The 16,310-nt window shown below is 47.7% G+C and overlaps 1 protein-coding gene across 7 annotated transcripts in view; it reads left to right on the top strand.

Moving 5' to 3' along the window:
• The window catches only part of ABLIM1 (actin binding LIM protein 1), a 299,644-nt gene that overhangs the window by 185,632 nt on the left and 97,702 nt on the right, over window positions 1-16,310 (top strand). For all 7 annotated transcript variants that reach the window (XM_082721481.1, XM_082721486.1, XM_082721488.1 and 4 more), the window contains exons 5-6: window positions 5,078-5,204; window positions 6,855-6,948. In XM_082721481.1, the coding sequence (XP_082577607.1) occupies window positions 5,078-5,204; window positions 6,855-6,948 (221 nt within the window). The remainder of the gene's footprint in view (window positions 1-5,077; window positions 5,205-6,854; window positions 6,949-16,310) is intronic.

The following is a 16,310-nucleotide window of genomic DNA, read 5'->3' as shown; positions in this document are numbered from 1 at the left end:
GGGGTGCACGTCGAGTTCCTTGACAAAAGCATGCATTTTCAGGTTAACCTCTGGCAACAAACTCCCCCCACCTCCCAACCTCAGGTCCTGCTCCTTGTAGCCTCCTACCCTCTTCCTAACGAAGTCCCCAAGACTCAGCAGGCAACTTTCTCCGGTGGGTTCGTTCTAGATGCTTGGGCGTGAGTACCAGCTACAAGACTTCAGTGCATCCCGCAGTGAGCCAAACAGTGGAAGTGAAGGCTAGTCCCTCTCCATCCTCTCCTTCGGCTTCCATTTGGGGTGGGGCCGGGAGACTCCAACCAGCTTCCTGCCGTCCAAATCTTCTGAATTCAGCAGGCTCTAGATTTTTCTGGTTATGAATGCTTCCAAGGTGTAGGATATTCCAATGAGTTTGTTCCAAGAACTCTAACGCCAAGCTTCTCTTGGACCCGTAGGCGTGCTAGGGCCTGAGCTTCCCCACTCAGTAAACTTCTAGGTCCTTCCTCTCAGGGTCCTTTAATCCCTGTCACAGCAGCGGGGAGAGAACACCCCCACCCTCCCGCTGTGTGGACAGGTCCCTGCTAACTCCCCCCATGCACTTGCAGATTTCTGATTTCAGAAGTAGGTAGGAAATGGGGGTTGGTAATCATCAGGAGAACCTACTGGTTTTTTTGCAAAGTCCTCAAGGATATTCCTGGCATCCTTCTTTAGGAGATGGAATATTTATTCTACCTGGTTTTCTTTTCTAGAGCTCCATGTCCTCTGTCCTCTTCTCTGGAGAGGCATCCTCACAGAGTAAGACATCTTTGGGGCCCTACTTTTCCCAAGTGAGAAATTCTTAAAGGGCAGAAATCATTGTCAAGGAGAAAATAGGTGTCAGTCTGATAGGACCTTAAGTGCTGCCCAAGTGCAGACATCTTTCTCAGCTTGGGAACACAAGTTTTCTCACTGAGAGCCATTTGTCACCTTTTTCAACTTCAATACTTTCAAAGCCCAGGTGTTCATGACCTGACGCCCCCCTCCAAAAAAAAAAAAAAAAAGGAGACAGTCAAGATCGCTGTTCTCAAGGGTATTTGTGGCCTTAGAACAAAGTGATACAAATATGGAACCAGATGTGTCATTAGATATTAGTTTAACTCAGGCATAATTCACCAAATTCCTGCTCCTCTCTTAGCTCTTGGTGCCACAAATGAAAGGCTTGAGGGAAAGTGTTTATGGTTGTTGTGTTTTTCTCTTCTCACATCTGGTGATTCTTTGTTTTCGGTGGAATACTGGCAAGTTGCTAGAAGGTTTAATTTCCTTGATGCTGCTCCGTAGTCACCGATTTCCGACTTCGGCAATAATTCCAGCGCCAATCGCCAGCTTTCTATATTTACCGGCAGCTGCTTCAGTGATGTGGAAACAATTTTCTCAACAGCTGAAAACCATGAAGATACAGAGTGGGACATTTTGTTCTTTATACGAGAGCTTAGTTGGGATGAGCAAGGGAGGAGTGAACGACCCAGCACGAATCTTTTTGTCTCTGCATCTTTCCCACTTTTCCCAGCATGACATCAGGCTTACGTGGAGAATTGAGGGTTTTGTCCAGAAAGAAATGAGTGGGCAGCCTCTGCAGCATATGCCAGAATAGTTTGTTTCAGCCAGTGGGACCGGTATTCTACCTTCTAGGAGGTGGTCTTTGATTTGCCTGGTTTATGTCTAAAGGTTTGGGAGGAAGGAGGCTCATCTCCATCTCTGCTTCTGCCCCACTTTACCGGCTGCCTCGCTCTAGACATTCAGCATTCGGTGAAGGCTTCTCTGTAAACCATTGTCGAAGTCAGTTGCAGAACATCTGCCGTCCATAGGACGCTGCAGGGCACAGAGGAGTTGAGAAGGTGTGCGACACCACCTGTGTCCAGACGGCAGGCATTCTGACCACATGACTGAATAGTAAACCGTCCCCTCTCTATAAAGCCCTCACGTGGTGCCTGGTTCATCCAAAAGCCTCAGTGCAGAATGGTCAGAGAAGTTGCTGTCGCTCTCAAATTGTGTCTCAGCTGCTTTCAAAGCTCTGGGATATCTGGGCATTCAAGACTTACCATCCAGAAATGGGGCGTCTAGTCCTAGCTCTGCTCCCACCAAAGAAAGGTAGAGCCACACTGAGAGGCTAACATGGACCAGGCATTCTAAGTATTATGCAAAGCATGTCACAGCTGGCATTTCACACATGAAGAAGAGGGGATTCAGAGACGGTAACTTGCCCAAATTAACCCTGGGGTCCTAATTCCAAAGCCTGGGCTCTTCCCATCTCCAGGCCGTCCATCTCCCTAGATCTCAGCACTGTGCAGGGAGAGACCCCGTATGGCTCTTCCAACCCTCCTGAGCCCTACTGTTTTCAGTATCTAAAATTGAAAGCCATCTCTAAAATTTATTTTCTGACTGGAAAAAAAAACCAAAAACAGAAACTACCAACCGACATCTTCCTTATTATTTTAAGTCTTTACTGCCACCTAGTGGGTATGATCTAATCAGAAAAACAGAAAAAAAAATTAGTTCAAGGTGGATTAGAAATTGTCAATTCAAAAAAAATTGTCAATTCACCTTACTGATCCCATGCTCCTAACCTTTAAAAATTGTACGTATGAGCAAATATCATGGCCTTCCACTTAGTCAACTTATAATAAACTACCAAGTGTGATATCCCCTTTATAAAGATTTTTGTTGAGATGCTGGGAAACAAACTCTAGTTAAAAAAAAAAAAAACTACATAATGCTTTGTGATCATATAATACACATTCAGCTAATAATGGGCAATACTTACAGAAATCTTAATCTGCAATAATTTAGAACTTGTATAGCAATTATATTTTTAACTTTATAAATATTTGCTTTTTTTTTTTACATTCTTGTGATAACAAAAAAATAATTCAAACAACACAGAAGACACGAAGTAAAAAGTCCTCCTTCACAGAGAAAAGTATCTTAAGAGTTTCGGGGTGTTTTTTTTTTTTTTTTTTTTTGGGGTGCCTGGGTGGCTCAGTGGGTTAAGTCTCTGCCTTCAGCTCAGGTCATGATCTCAAGGTCCTGGGATCGAGCCCCACATCAGGCTCTCTCCTCAGTGGGAAGCCTGCTTCCCCCTTTCTCTCTGCCTGCCTCTCAGCCTACTTGTGATTTCTCTCTGTCAAATAAATAAAATCTTTAAAAAAAAAAAAAAAAAAAAAAAAAAAAAAGAGTTTCGGGGTGTTTTTTTTTTTTTTTTTTTTTTTCAAGAAATGTGTTGTTTCCTATACAAGCATGTGTGCAAATACATATATAGCCTTTACTGTTTTTTTTCTAAATTAGCTTATGCTACATACACTGTTCCATAGGTTACTTTTTTTGAAACTTAATCTATTTTGAACACTTTTCCATGTCAGCACACAAACTGACCTCATTCTTTTTAACAATACATACTATTCCTGTATTCCAGATTCTACCATAATTGATGTAACCAGATCCTCAGTAAGGCTCCATTGGCTCTTTTCAGTTTTGTTGTTACAGAAGTGCTATAGGAAATGAATTTATTTTCCTCAGGGAATACATACATGGACACATGCCACACGCACACACACACACACACACACTCTTTTGAAATTGTTTTGTAGACTAAAATCTTACACAGGAAATTGCTGGATCTAAAGGTATATTGATTGATACCCACTGACCAAAGTTCACCAGAAACACGCCTGTAGTCAAAAAAAAAACAAAAAAAAAGAAAGAAAAATAGTGAAATTAATGTAAGCCGCAGCAAGGGAAAACAGCAGGGGAGTCATCATGAGTCTCTCTGGAGGAAACGTCATAGGATGGGAGTATTTGGTGGGTGGTATTAAGGGGGAGCCTAGGCAGCGGGAGCCCTTCTGGGCGGGGTGCTGTCAAGACACAGGAACAGATCTGTGGTTGCGCATCTCACCAAGTTTTTCTAGGAGGAGAAAAGAGTTGAAGTAGGGCATGGAGTGTCACTAGTAAAGAAGCAGCAGTCACACATGTGGTCGGAAGAGGGGGGTGTTTCATCATTCTGTGCGCCGACTGGCCTGGTCTGGGAGTTGCTATATTCCGTGAGTGTTTCTTCTAATCTGCAAGGACAACCTCCCGGCAAAGCTGGGTTTCGTTTGCTCAGCTGCGTTGATTTTAACTGTCCGTGGATGTTTATGTTGCTGTCCAAAAAGGTTGCATCAATTTACATTCTTCTGGGTTCTTTTAAGTACTCAACTTCCTAACAACAAGGTATTTAATCATGAGAATAACAGCGATTATAATAATAGGAAATGTTTATAGGGCCACTTCCCATGTGCCAGCCTCACTGCTAACCATTACTTCATTGAATCCTCATTGGAGGTTTGAGACAGGCACTCATAAGGCCCCAGCTTTCATACGAGGAAACCAAGGCTTAGAAGGGGGGAGAACTGGCCTGGGTCACGTGGCGGGCCAACAAGTTGTTGAGCTGGGCTGGGACCCAGGAACCAGGCCAGCTCCTTCCAGAGCCCACACCCTTTACCGCAAAGAAACACTTTCTCCTTCATCTGCCTCATAGGAGCCTGCCACGGAGAATTTAAAGCTAAGGAATTAAGAGCTATTCAATTGGTGGTCACGCATCTTCAAAAGTCCGGTTTAGGATGATAAGGCAGGAAAGTCCCATGAACAAAAATGAGATTCACGGGCGGCTTCCCAGGTGTCCCATATATATCTCGTTGGGTGTGGCATTTAGCACGCCATGCTCAACTACTCGCATGTGCCCTCAATTCATAGAAGCCTCGGAGAGCTTCCCAAAGATCACAGCCAGGACAGCATAATGAAATGTTCTGTGGGCCAGCTGGAGCTGGGGGGGGGGGGTATGTCAGTCACCACCAAGGCGATGAACGGAGGAAGGCCATCCATCTCCTGGATCCACTGGGGTCCCTGAAGCTCCCAAGCTGTGTGAAACTAAGAAAGACAGGATGCAGGGAAAGGAGTGGAAGGACATGGTGCCTAAGTAACTATTTGTTGGGTGCAGGCGGGCGCACACCGGGGTTCAGAGCCGGGCTTCGTGCTTGGATTTTGCAGAACAAACGGGGAGTAACGGCGAGTGGCTGCTCTTTTCCAGACTGTGCCGGCTGCGGGAGAGACATCAAGAACGGGCAGGCGCTGCTGGCCCTGGACAAGCAGTGGCACCTGGGGTGCTTCAAGTGCAAGTCCTGCGGGAAAGTTCTCACCGGGGAGTACATCAGCAAGTAAGGCTGGGCCCCCCCCCCCCCACAGGACAGAATGACAGACAGACGCATCCCACCCTCAGTGCGAACTTCTGCTGTACAACTTCTTTAGTTTTCTTAAAAGGAATTTTATTCTGAGGCTGTCGCCATAGTCTGCCTACAATACCTTTACTGAAGTGGGAATCCTTGCCTCATTCAGCAATTAGCAAAGCTGACATAATGTTGCACTAGCTGTTGTCATCCATTAAGCATTTAGTCATTTTACTTTCCCTAATTTATTTTTTTCCTACTTGGAACTAGTAAACCTTTGACCACTTTCTAGGTATTGAACATATTTGTAGACACCCCCACCCCACACACACACACCCTAAAGGAAACCACACAGGATCTAAGCACGGAACCCATTAGAACCAACGCACCAAACAACCTGCCAGGAATGGGTTCCTGTTAGAGTCGATGCGGGCGCAGATAACAGCTGGAAGAGGGAAGTGGTGGTGGTGGTGGTGCTTCAATGCGGCTTGGAAAAGCCAGTTGCAGTGCTTACCTTTTAAGTTAAGGAAATGAGAAGGGGGGATCCAGTGGCAGTGAGGGACAATTTTCCCCCCTAAACCTTACTATGATTCAAAAAATGTTCTCCAGGGCGCCTGGGTGGCTCAGTGGTTAAGCCGCTGCCTTCGGCTCAGGTCATGATCTCAGGGTCCTGGGATCGAGTCCCGCATCGGGCTCTCTGCTCAGCGGGGAGCCTGCTTCCTCCTCTCTCTCTCTCTGCCTGCCTCTCTGCCTACTTGTGATTTCTCTCTGTCAAATAAATAAATAAAAATCTTAAAAAAAAATGTTCTCCAACCAGGTAAATTATCTCAGCTATTAAAAAAAATTAAGGGAATTTAATTTAAAAATAGAGTGAAAAAACAACCGCAAAAGTAGCACAGACCCCACCCCCTGGAAATCCAATTCCATACGTCGGGGAGAAGCCAAAACACCTGAAGGAAGAAACTTCACAGGTGATTTCTGACGCGCAGCCAAGGAAAGAAGAGACAGGAAAGTGCCCGGATGTTAAACTAGCCCAGTAGGCTGTGTGGGAGTAGGTAACTGGGTTTTCTGCAGTGCTGCTTTTTGGGTTTTTCCCTCAATGGCACACCTAGAAGACTACATGTTTACTGTCCTTTGAGGTAAAAGAAGGAGGTTTCGAGAGGCTGGATGAGAAGGCCCTGTGCCCCTCGGGCTTCCTGAGGGCGGAGGACACAGCGTCTCAGCGCTGCCGGGAGGGCCTTGCATGTGAGCTCAAGGAAGCTGTGAGGGGAAGGTGACCTTGGGGCCTCCTCAGAAGAGGGTGAACACCGCCACCACATCTGAAGCCCATCTGGCTTGGGGGGGAGAGGGAATGGTGCCCATGTTTTGCTGTTTGAGACAACAGGGAAGCAGCAGTGGTAATCATGTGGTGATTTGGCTGTAATTTCTGTGTAGCCCAGAGAACCACAGCCCTCTGTCCACATCGTTTGGGTCCCTGCGTTGTGATCATGTCTGACCAGGTCCCCAGGCATGCGAATGCTGGGCGGGGGAGAAGCCCGGCCTGCTTCCATTCTGTGAAGAAGGGCTTCGAGAAATAGGGTCCTGGTGTCTTCCCTGCTCCTCAGCCCCCTCTCAGGAGCTGAACAGCCTTCTGTGTTGCAGGGATGGCGCTCCGTACTGTGAAAAGGACTACCAGGGGCTCTTCGGGGTGAAATGCGAGGCCTGTCACCAGTTTATCACAGGGAAAGTCCTGGAGGTAAGTGGCTGCGGTCAAAGCTACTGTCATTTTCCTCAGAAGTCGTCAGAAACACAAAAGAGGCTCTTATTCCATTTTTTTTTTTTTCATCTTCACCTCTGTAGGAAGGAGAGTAGTTGTCAGTGACGGCTTTCTCAGGGATTTAACCTGCGGGGCCGTCTCCAGAGGCAGTTTTTACTCAATGTTCACGCGCAACTGGAATGATGGAGAATTTACCAAAAGTGATAAGGGGACGATGAGTTATTATGGAGAAGGAAGGGTTACATGAGACTTTTTTTAGATGTCAGAGATAGGAAGTGAAGAGTGTGTTAGAGCCACGTGTGTGCCTGCGTGTGAGAACTGTGCACACGTGTGTCTCTGTGGGAGTGCGCACATATGTGCGTGTGCACGTACGTGTGAGAGCGTACAGACTCGCGGGGCAGGGGCTCAGCAGTGAAGCAAAGGAGGGGAGGGTGAAAGGTGAAGGCAGACACTTCCCACCCTTAAAAAAACCACATCCTGTGTGACCCAGAACACCCGGTGGGCCGGGCTGAGCCACCACCGGGTGCAGGTGTGACTCTCATGCCACCGAGCCTGGTTCCTGCTTTCTCAGCAGCGGCCCCGCCAGCGGCTGCCTCCTGTGGAATGAGAGGCCAGAATTCAGAGGGAGTCACTGCTTCACCTTACCCCGGCCTGAGGGGCGTTAACCAGATCTGATTTAAAAAAAAAAAAAAAAAAGAAAAAGAAAAGAAAAGGAAAAAAAACACGATTACCTCATATCCGTCCCACATTTCAGGGTGGAGAATGTGTCATGGGCAGAGGTAAGTCAGGACGCCCAGCAGCTGGGAAGGCGACCAACAGGTCCTACAGCTTCCACAGACACCAGGGCACCGACGCCACATCAGCCATTCAAACCTCCCAGCAGGGCGTGTTTCAGAGACACCGGGCATAGATCTGACGGGCCCCCACGTGTCTGTGGGCAGCTTCTGTGGGCTTCACAGCGAGGTCTAGCACAGCTTTCCTAACCCCATGGCAAGCTCGGGGCTGCCTTTCTTTCCAGGAGACGTAGAAGGGCCAGTGTCGGCTCTGTGCTAGGACCTGGTGTAGCTACCTGGATTTGGGAGTGACTGCTACAGGCAGTTGTCTTTGACCCAGGGGTAGGGGCCTCCAGGAAGCAGGAGTGACCTCCAGAGAGGCCCAGGGGTGAGGACAAGCAAAGCAGAAACAAATCAGTTGGGCAGGAGTGCAGGTATGAGAGGTGATGCTGGGGCCCGCGACCGGTCAGAGCACGAGGACTTTGAGAGTCACACTCAGGACTTGGGCCTTTATCCTAAGAATGGCGGGAAGCCGTTGAAGTGACTAGTTAGAGTCAAGCATGGCAGGATCACATCGCTGTGTGAAGAACGCACGGGGCAGCGCCTGAGTGGCTCAGCCTGTTAGGCATCCAGCTCCTGGTTTTGGCTCAGGTCATGATCTCAGGGTGGTGTTGAGCTCTGCGCTCAGCTCAGAGTCTGCTTGACATTCTCTCTCCCTGTCTCTCTGCCCCTCCTGCTCGTGCTTTCTCTCTCTCTGAAATAAATAAATAAATCTTTTTAAAAAAAACAACACACGGGAGTCCTCAGATACACGCAGACCTACATCCACGGCTGCTCTGTTCCCAACAGCCAGAGACAGAAACAACCCAGTGTCCACGTGTGGACGAATGGACGAAAAAATGTGGATATAAAGACAAGGAATAACCCTCAGTCTTAAAAAGGATGGAATTCTGACACCTGCTACCACAGGGGTGAACCTCGAGAAATTATGCTAAGGGGAAGGGGCCAGGCACAAAGAAAGGGCTGTGTGCGGTTTGCTTCCACTTAGAAGAAACATCCAGAAGAGGTAAACCCGCAGAGACAGAAAGCAGACTGATGATTGTGTGGAGTTGGGGCCAAGGGGTCAGGAAACAGGGTTAAGTGCTCATCAGTCCCCAATGGGAGCGAGCGGCGGCGTGTTTTGGAACAAGATAGAGGCAGTAAATGCACGACATTGTGACTGTCCTCAGTGCTGCAGAATGATTCATGTTTAAAGGGTTAATTTTATGGGATGTGAATTTTACTTCAAATTTCTTTAAAAATGGTTGGAAAGGGGGTGAGGGTAGAGACAGGAGACTCTTGCGGAGCTCAGGGCACAGAACAGTAGGAGCTTTGGGGGAGGGGTATGGTGACCAGAGAGGTGGATGCACCCTCTTCACACAGTTGGCCAGAAGGAGTTTTCATGGCCTTTCAGTGGTTTTAAGAGTTGGCCCAGGGGTGCCTGGATGACTCAAATGGTTAAGCGTCTGCCTTCGGCTCAGGTCATGATATCAGGGTCCTGGGATTGAATCCCGCATCTGGCTCCCTGCTCAGCAGAGAGCCTACCTCTCCCTCTCCCTTCTCCCTCTGCTGCTTCCCCTGCCTGTGCACTTGCTCTCTCTCTGTCAAATAAATCTTAAAAAAAAAAAAAAAAGTTGGCCCAAATGTGGTCAGTGCTGGGTTTTTGGCCCTTGGTGAAGCACCCCAGAGGGCATCATGAAGTCCAGGTGGTCAGACCACAAGACTCCACAACACTCAGTGCGGTGGTCGGTGCTCCCCACCTATCCTCTGAATGTCTCTCTCCCGCCCCAGAGCTCAGGAGGGGGTGGGGCACAGCATTTCCTTTGGGGTTCCCCAGTTTGATCTGTATAAGACTGAAATAAGCCCGCTGAATTGGGAGCAAGGAGGAAATTGCATTTTAAAACAATAATAATAAACTATCAGAACCATCTCCCAGATGTCTGGCTGGAGGAAAAGTGGTAGGAAGGCACCCACCCTAGCCCCCAGATTTGAGCCAGCCACGTTTACAGAAGGCGCGGATCGAAACAGCTGATTCAGTCCACGGGTGGAACTATGTTCTTCAAAAAGACTTGGGGAGGCAGCAGGCAGAGGGGTGCTGTTGGTGACCTAGGATTTTGTTCAACAGCTCTGAGCAGGAATGCATAAAATATACCAGATCCAAGAACATGACATTTTTTAAAAGATCTTATTTATTTGACAGATTTAGATAGAGAGCACAAGTAGGGGGGAGCAGCAGGCTCCCCAAGGAGCAGGGAGCCCAATGCAGGGCTTGATCCCAGGACCGTGGGATCACGACCCAAGCCGAAGGCAGTCGCTTAACCAACTGAGCCCCAGGTGCTCTAGGAACATGCCATTTTGCAGAAACATCCGCTTCCTCCAGCTCCCACCGGAGGTGGGGTTTGAGGTGGCTGCTAGAACTCCTCCCCATATTGGCGTCAGGTTTCAGTGAGGTCCATCTGTCCCCTGGACGTGGTGGAGGCTTTACACACAGTGCCTGCAGAGCTGGGACTTTCGGGAGTCATTCGTACAAACTTCATGGTGGAGTTAAGACCCACCCAGCGGGTGTGCCCACCTCTTCAGAAGGGTGTGATCTAGAAAAATGTCCCGCCTGTGTAGCAAGCACACTGACAAGTGACCAGCTTCTGAGTCAGCTTGGCTTGGTGACCCCTATAAACCAGGACAGTCTCTACACTCCACCCTCCTCCTGTGCCTTCACTCTCCGACCCCATCACTGAAATGTTATGATTGTGAATCGGTAAAACTTTGATCCCCGCCTTTTGCTTTTGCCCCCTTCCATTTTAAAAATGCAGTAAAATCCACCTGACCTAAAATTTACCATCGTCCTCACTTTAAGGTGCACAGTTCAGTGGGATTGAATATATCATCAGGTGCTACCCCCATCACCACCATCCCTCTCCAGGACCCTTTACCGCTTGTGGAGTGGAGACACTAAACTGTAAATCCTCATTCCCTTCCCCCCCTTCAGCCCTGACGACAACCATCCTGCTCTCTGTCTCTGTGAAGCTGACTACTCTAGGCACCTCATACAGGTGAAATCAGAGAGTATCCAGGGCTGTGTGTGTGTGTGGCTTATTTTACTTTGCACAATGTTCTCAAGGTTCATTCATGTTGTAGCATGCATCAGAATTTCCTTCCTTAAAGACCGATTGATATTGCATTATATAGATATACCTTGTTTTGCTTATCTGTTCTGGGATCCTTATCTTTTTTGTTACTGTTGGTTTTTTTTCTGATTGATTGTTTCCATAGAGATTGTAAATGTATCCCGTTTCCTGAATCGGCTCTAACAGTGGGGCCTTAAAACCGCAGAAACTTACTCTCTCACCGTTCCAAAAGCCAGAAGTCCAAACCCAAGGTGTCAGCAGGGCCACACTCCCTCCAGAGACTCTCCAGGGGAACTCTCCCTTGCCCCTTCCAGTTCGTGATGACCTCTGGCTGTGTGACCCTGATCTCTGCCTTCCTCTACACAGGGCCTCCCCTCTGTGTCTTCTCTCTGTGTCACCCCTCCCTTTGCTTTGCTCTTAGAAGGACACTTGTCATTGGATTTAAGGCTGACCCAGATAATCCAGGATGATCTCATCTCAAGATCCTTAGTTTAACGGTTATACCTGCAAAGGCCCTTTTTCCAAACATTCACAGGTTCCAGAGATTTTATGTGGACATATCTTTTGGGCCACCCTTTAGATGCACTCTAGTAAAGCTGGGAACTTAGACAAGGGTCATCCAGTGACCTTCACTAAGCATCAGAGGTGCCCTGTAGCCTCCTCTCTGGGTGCTTTCAACCGAGATGCCTCCAGACACCTGGGAAAGCTTTGGCTTCACGGACTGGGGAAGAGGGTATTTATGTATTTTAATAAAAAGGGCTCCATGTGATAGGGAATCCAAAATCTACTCTTGGCTCTGGAACTCCCAACTATGGGACCTCAGGCAAGTCTCTCAACTTCTTTGAGCCTCAGTTTTTCAGTACAGGCATTAAAAATATATCCAAGCCTTGGACTCCGAGTTTCTTTGGCTCTTAGGACCTGAGTTCCGTAATTCTCGTGTCTTGGGTCTCACGGATCCGAGTCAGCAGTTCTTTCTCCTGGAGAGATTTTCCTGAAAACTGGCATGGAGCATACGCTCAAATTGTAGCTTTATTTGTCATTAGCTGGCTTTCAATTTTGTTTTCAGCAAGAGTCTTTTTTGGAGAGGTCTTGCTATAAACGGCTTTAAAAGCTTATGCTAATTAACCTATAAATTCAGGAGCGTTCTGAAGATGTTTACAACCTGCCTCCTAATTAAGTCCAGAATCAAATTAGTGTGAAATACTCGAGTTGCTAATAGCCTTCTATCTCCATCTGTATCTTGAAACTCTCCTCCGAAGCAACCTCCCTCCCCCTTTGTCTTCCCACCCCTGACTGCTCCTCTCCTGGGCTTTAGCAGAGTCAGGGCACAGGAAGTGAACGGAGACTTTAGATCTTAGATCACAGATGTCAGCAGACATCGGGCAGCCCTTTGGTTTGAATTTCCTTCCATCTTTGGTTAATGGCCCTTGGAGATCTCTGACTCCAGCAAAATTCCTTTCCTGGGCACAGGAATGTTGTTACCTGCCAACTTATTAAAAAAAAAAAAGGTTGGGGGGAGCACCTGGGTGGCTCAGTGGGTTAAGCCTCTGCTTTCGGCTCAGGTCATGATCCCAGGGTCCTGGGATCGAGCCCCACATCGGGCTCTCTGCTCAGCAGGGAGCCAGCTTCCTCCTCTCTCTCTCTCTCTCTCTCTCTCTCTCTCTCTCTCTCTGACTACTTGTGATCTCTGTCAAATAAATAAATAGAATCTTAAAAGAAAAAAAAAAAAAAGGCAAATGTCAGACTGGAACTGGAATTGTTGAGGGTAAAGAAAAAAGGGTTTGTCCCTTGACCCCTACCCCTGGCCTTGGACTGTCCCATCAACAAAGCAACTCTTGAGCTCTTCCGTCAGTGGCCTCCCAGCACTCTTGCACAATTGCCTTCTGCCGGGGGCTCTGTGTTTACCCAGAACTCCACGGATTCCTTCAAGACAGATGCTTTCATCCTCAGAGAGCTTGGCTCCCTCCGCAGATGGGGCCTCCCTGCCGCCTCCTAGCAGCTCTTCTCTCAGGGAGAAAGCGAAGCGGCGTGGTCAGCACGCTTACTAACCACAGAGGAGGAAGGCGGCTCTGCCTTTCTTGCTGGGGTCTCCTCCTCTTCCCCTTCCCCTTCTTTCCCACATCCCCACACCAGGGAATCAGTCCTCCAGTCCTCGTACCTTTCTCTCCAGGAAGGCTGGTGACACGTGTCTTGACGTGGCGTGGTGTTTATGGCCCCACTCGTGCCCTCTGGGGACACCGTGTGATGCTTCGGCGTGTCTGCTGCACGGTGTAAGGGTGAGACCCTCCCACGCAGCCGAGGCAGCGCCTTTGCCTCTTCAGGGGCTTCCCGTTCACACCTCCTGGGTGATGCTGTCCTGTCTTAACTGGGAACTGGGAAATTATGGACGGACAAAAGGACAGATTTTATACCGACTTTAGACCCCTTCCTGCTGAACTCCTGCAGTGGAGGAAATGGAATCACAACATAATTCAGCCAAAGCCTTGTTCTTGATGCTTCCAGGGATTAACAACAAGTGGCTCTGTTTTGTTTCACTTTTGGACTACTTTTTCTTAAAGCCCGGGGTAAAGGTTTAGGATGTTCCTGTGAAATTAATTGGCGTTATAAAGTGGAGGCCCTTGGCCCCTTCTTTCCTTTTGGTGCAGGGATTCCAAGCATGTTACGCTCTAAGAACCGTAAGCAACGGGCCGGTCTTGTTCTGGGCTCATCTGCTATGTAGTGAGAGGAAATGCGGTTATCCCATGGCACCTGCACGTTATATGGTCTGTTTGCAACCATCAAAGATGTCATTTGCGAAAGATGGGCTGAAATGCCACCTGCCCCTTCCTTCCTTGGTTTTTGTCTTACACACGCGATGCAAGCACGGCACCCCATGTTCTCACTGAAAACTGATTGCAGTCTCCCCATTCCCACTGTGCTCAAAGGAATTCACGCTTCCACTGATCTCTGACCATAAATGCGTTTGAGGATTAGGGAGAGGAATCCTGGAAGAAGAATCAAGGAATCCTGGTGGTGTTGGTTGAGATGGTCTTTGTCTCAGGAGATGGTGAAACACCACAATATCCTACTCTTGGATAATATATTTAATGCTTGCTAATGACCTCATAAATATTTAATTCACACAACAGGCCTGTAAAGTGGTCAAGGCAGTTACCATTGACCTCCATCGACAGAGGTCAGCAACTCGGGGGCTAATTGGTAACAGACCGCGATTAGAAGCCAGGTTTCCCAGATCTCCAAAGAGAGGAGTGCATGCTACTTCCTGAGCCACCTGGCAGTCACCACTGCAGAACGCGGGGGATTAATTTGCTTCCCAGAATAACTTGCTGAAGGACCAAAATTTGTCATTCCCGGTGAAAGAGAGAAAGTCTATCTCACTAGCGGCCCTGTTATACCTATTTTCAGGATGATAAACATTTGATGCTTGTTTGGTTTCCTTTTTACCCATGTAAAATGTGACTGGAAGTCAGTGACCCCCTCTCATAGAGTCTCTTGTACTTCTGTGCAATCATAGGTCACGGTACCTGGTCTGTGTAGTCATAGCTCTTAGCGTCTCGTCTATGCAGTCATAGCTCACAGCATCCAGTCTGTGCAATCAGAGCTCTCAGTGTTTGGTCTATGCAGTCATAGCTCACAGTGCCTCATCTCCTTTAGTTAGGTGTGGGCTCCACGAGGGTACCTGGCAGGCCTAGGGGAACACCGTGGATGGAGGAAGCTGTCTCAGGTTAGATAACAGGCGTTCTTCATGGAGCTCCACTAGATGGACAAGAAGGTCCTGTGGAGCAGGGCCCGTCTAGAGTATAGTGATTCCAGTTGTGTTTCCTAATTTAAAACTAGAGCTTAGCAATAAATGGTAGAAAGGGGCTCTTCTTTAAATACAAGTTTAAAATGTGGTATATCCACACAATAGAACATTATTCAGCAGCAAAATGGCCAAAGTACTGGTAACACATTACCCTATGGAGGGACCTTGGTAACCTGGCGCCCAGTGAAAGAAGCCCGGCCACAGAGACCTCCTGTCATGTGATTCCATGTGTGTGACATGTCAATGTCTAGAATAGGCAAACCCCCAGAGACAAAGTAGATTAGTATTGCCAGGGGCTATGGGAAATGAAGAATATGATTGCTAATGGGTACCGGGTCTTGGGGGTTAAGGAAAACATTCTTTTTTTTTTTTTTTTTGAGATTTTATTTACTTATTTGACAGACAGAGATCACAAGTAGGCAGAGAAGCAGGCAGGGGGAGAGAGGAGGAAGCAGGCTTTCCGCAGAGCAGAGAGCCCAATGCAGGGTTCGATCCCAGGACCTTGGGATCATGACCTCAGCCAAAGGCAGAGGCTTTAACCCACTGAGCCACCCAGGCGCCCCAGGAAAACATTCTTGAATCAGCTAGTGGTGATGGCCACACAACTCTGAATACATGAAATCCACTGAATTATATACTTTAGAAGGATGAGTTTTATGGTATGTGGATCATGTCCCAATTTAATTATATATGTATAAACACACACACACACACACACACTATCTGTCGTCTGCTATGCAGAGACCTACAGGGAACACGGAGCTGGAGTCCTGTTACTCTCAGTCTTCTTACCTGTGAATGAGAATAGTAATCACCCCGTCCTAGGGCTGCGGGATTTGAAAACAACAGAAGGCAGGCAAAGCTGCTGGCATAGTTAGTGGTAAGGATAATCCCTTCCTTCCCTTTTTCTCCTTCTCTCTCCCAGTCTTGGGTCTTGGGCGGTTGAACTTATTAGGTAGAAGAACAGAGGGTAAAGGGTGAGAATGGGGAATTCAGTTCAGTCACTCTCTTCCTGCCACATTGTGTGCCAGGTTTTCCCCCTTCCTGAGCATTCCAACTTTTGGTTGCCTGTGTGGCCACGGGTTGCCCTTGCATAGAACTGTGCCCTTGATCACAAACTATGACTTGATTAATACCAGATCTTTCCAGCACAGGAAAGTGAGCTTGGGTTTATATTCAGCGTATGGTTTATGATGTGTTGGTTGCAATAACTTATTTGCAAAGAACAACTTGGTGCTCATATTTTGTCCCCTCCGTCGTGAACAGATTTGGAATTGGCCCAGCAGGGCATAAGCACGTTGGCAGGATAAATGATTTGAGGAAAATGTATCTGATTCACCTGAAGTTCTCTACTTTCTACTCCATTAATGACAAGAGGAAATGTGTCACCGGGGTAACAGAGAACTATGTTCACAAGCATAAAGTCTCGATATTTGTGAAAAAAAATCACCCCATTTCCTGTCAGCACAGATGGAAGGTCTTCCTTATCCAGAAATGATGTTTTGAAAAGAATTTGTATTTGGAGTTAAAACTATGTTTTGTACTTCAGTGTTAACTTCAGAGAGTTTAGCTTAATGCTGGTGAAATTGTGTGTGGGGG

This window comes from Mustela nivalis, assembly GCF_964662115.1.
Source record: "Mustela nivalis genome assembly, chromosome: 2".
Classification (NCBI taxonomy): Eukaryota; Metazoa; Chordata; class Mammalia; order Carnivora; family Mustelidae; genus Mustela; species Mustela nivalis.
Note: the sequence above shows the minus strand (reverse complement) of the source record. Positions and strands in the feature narration are given on the sequence as shown.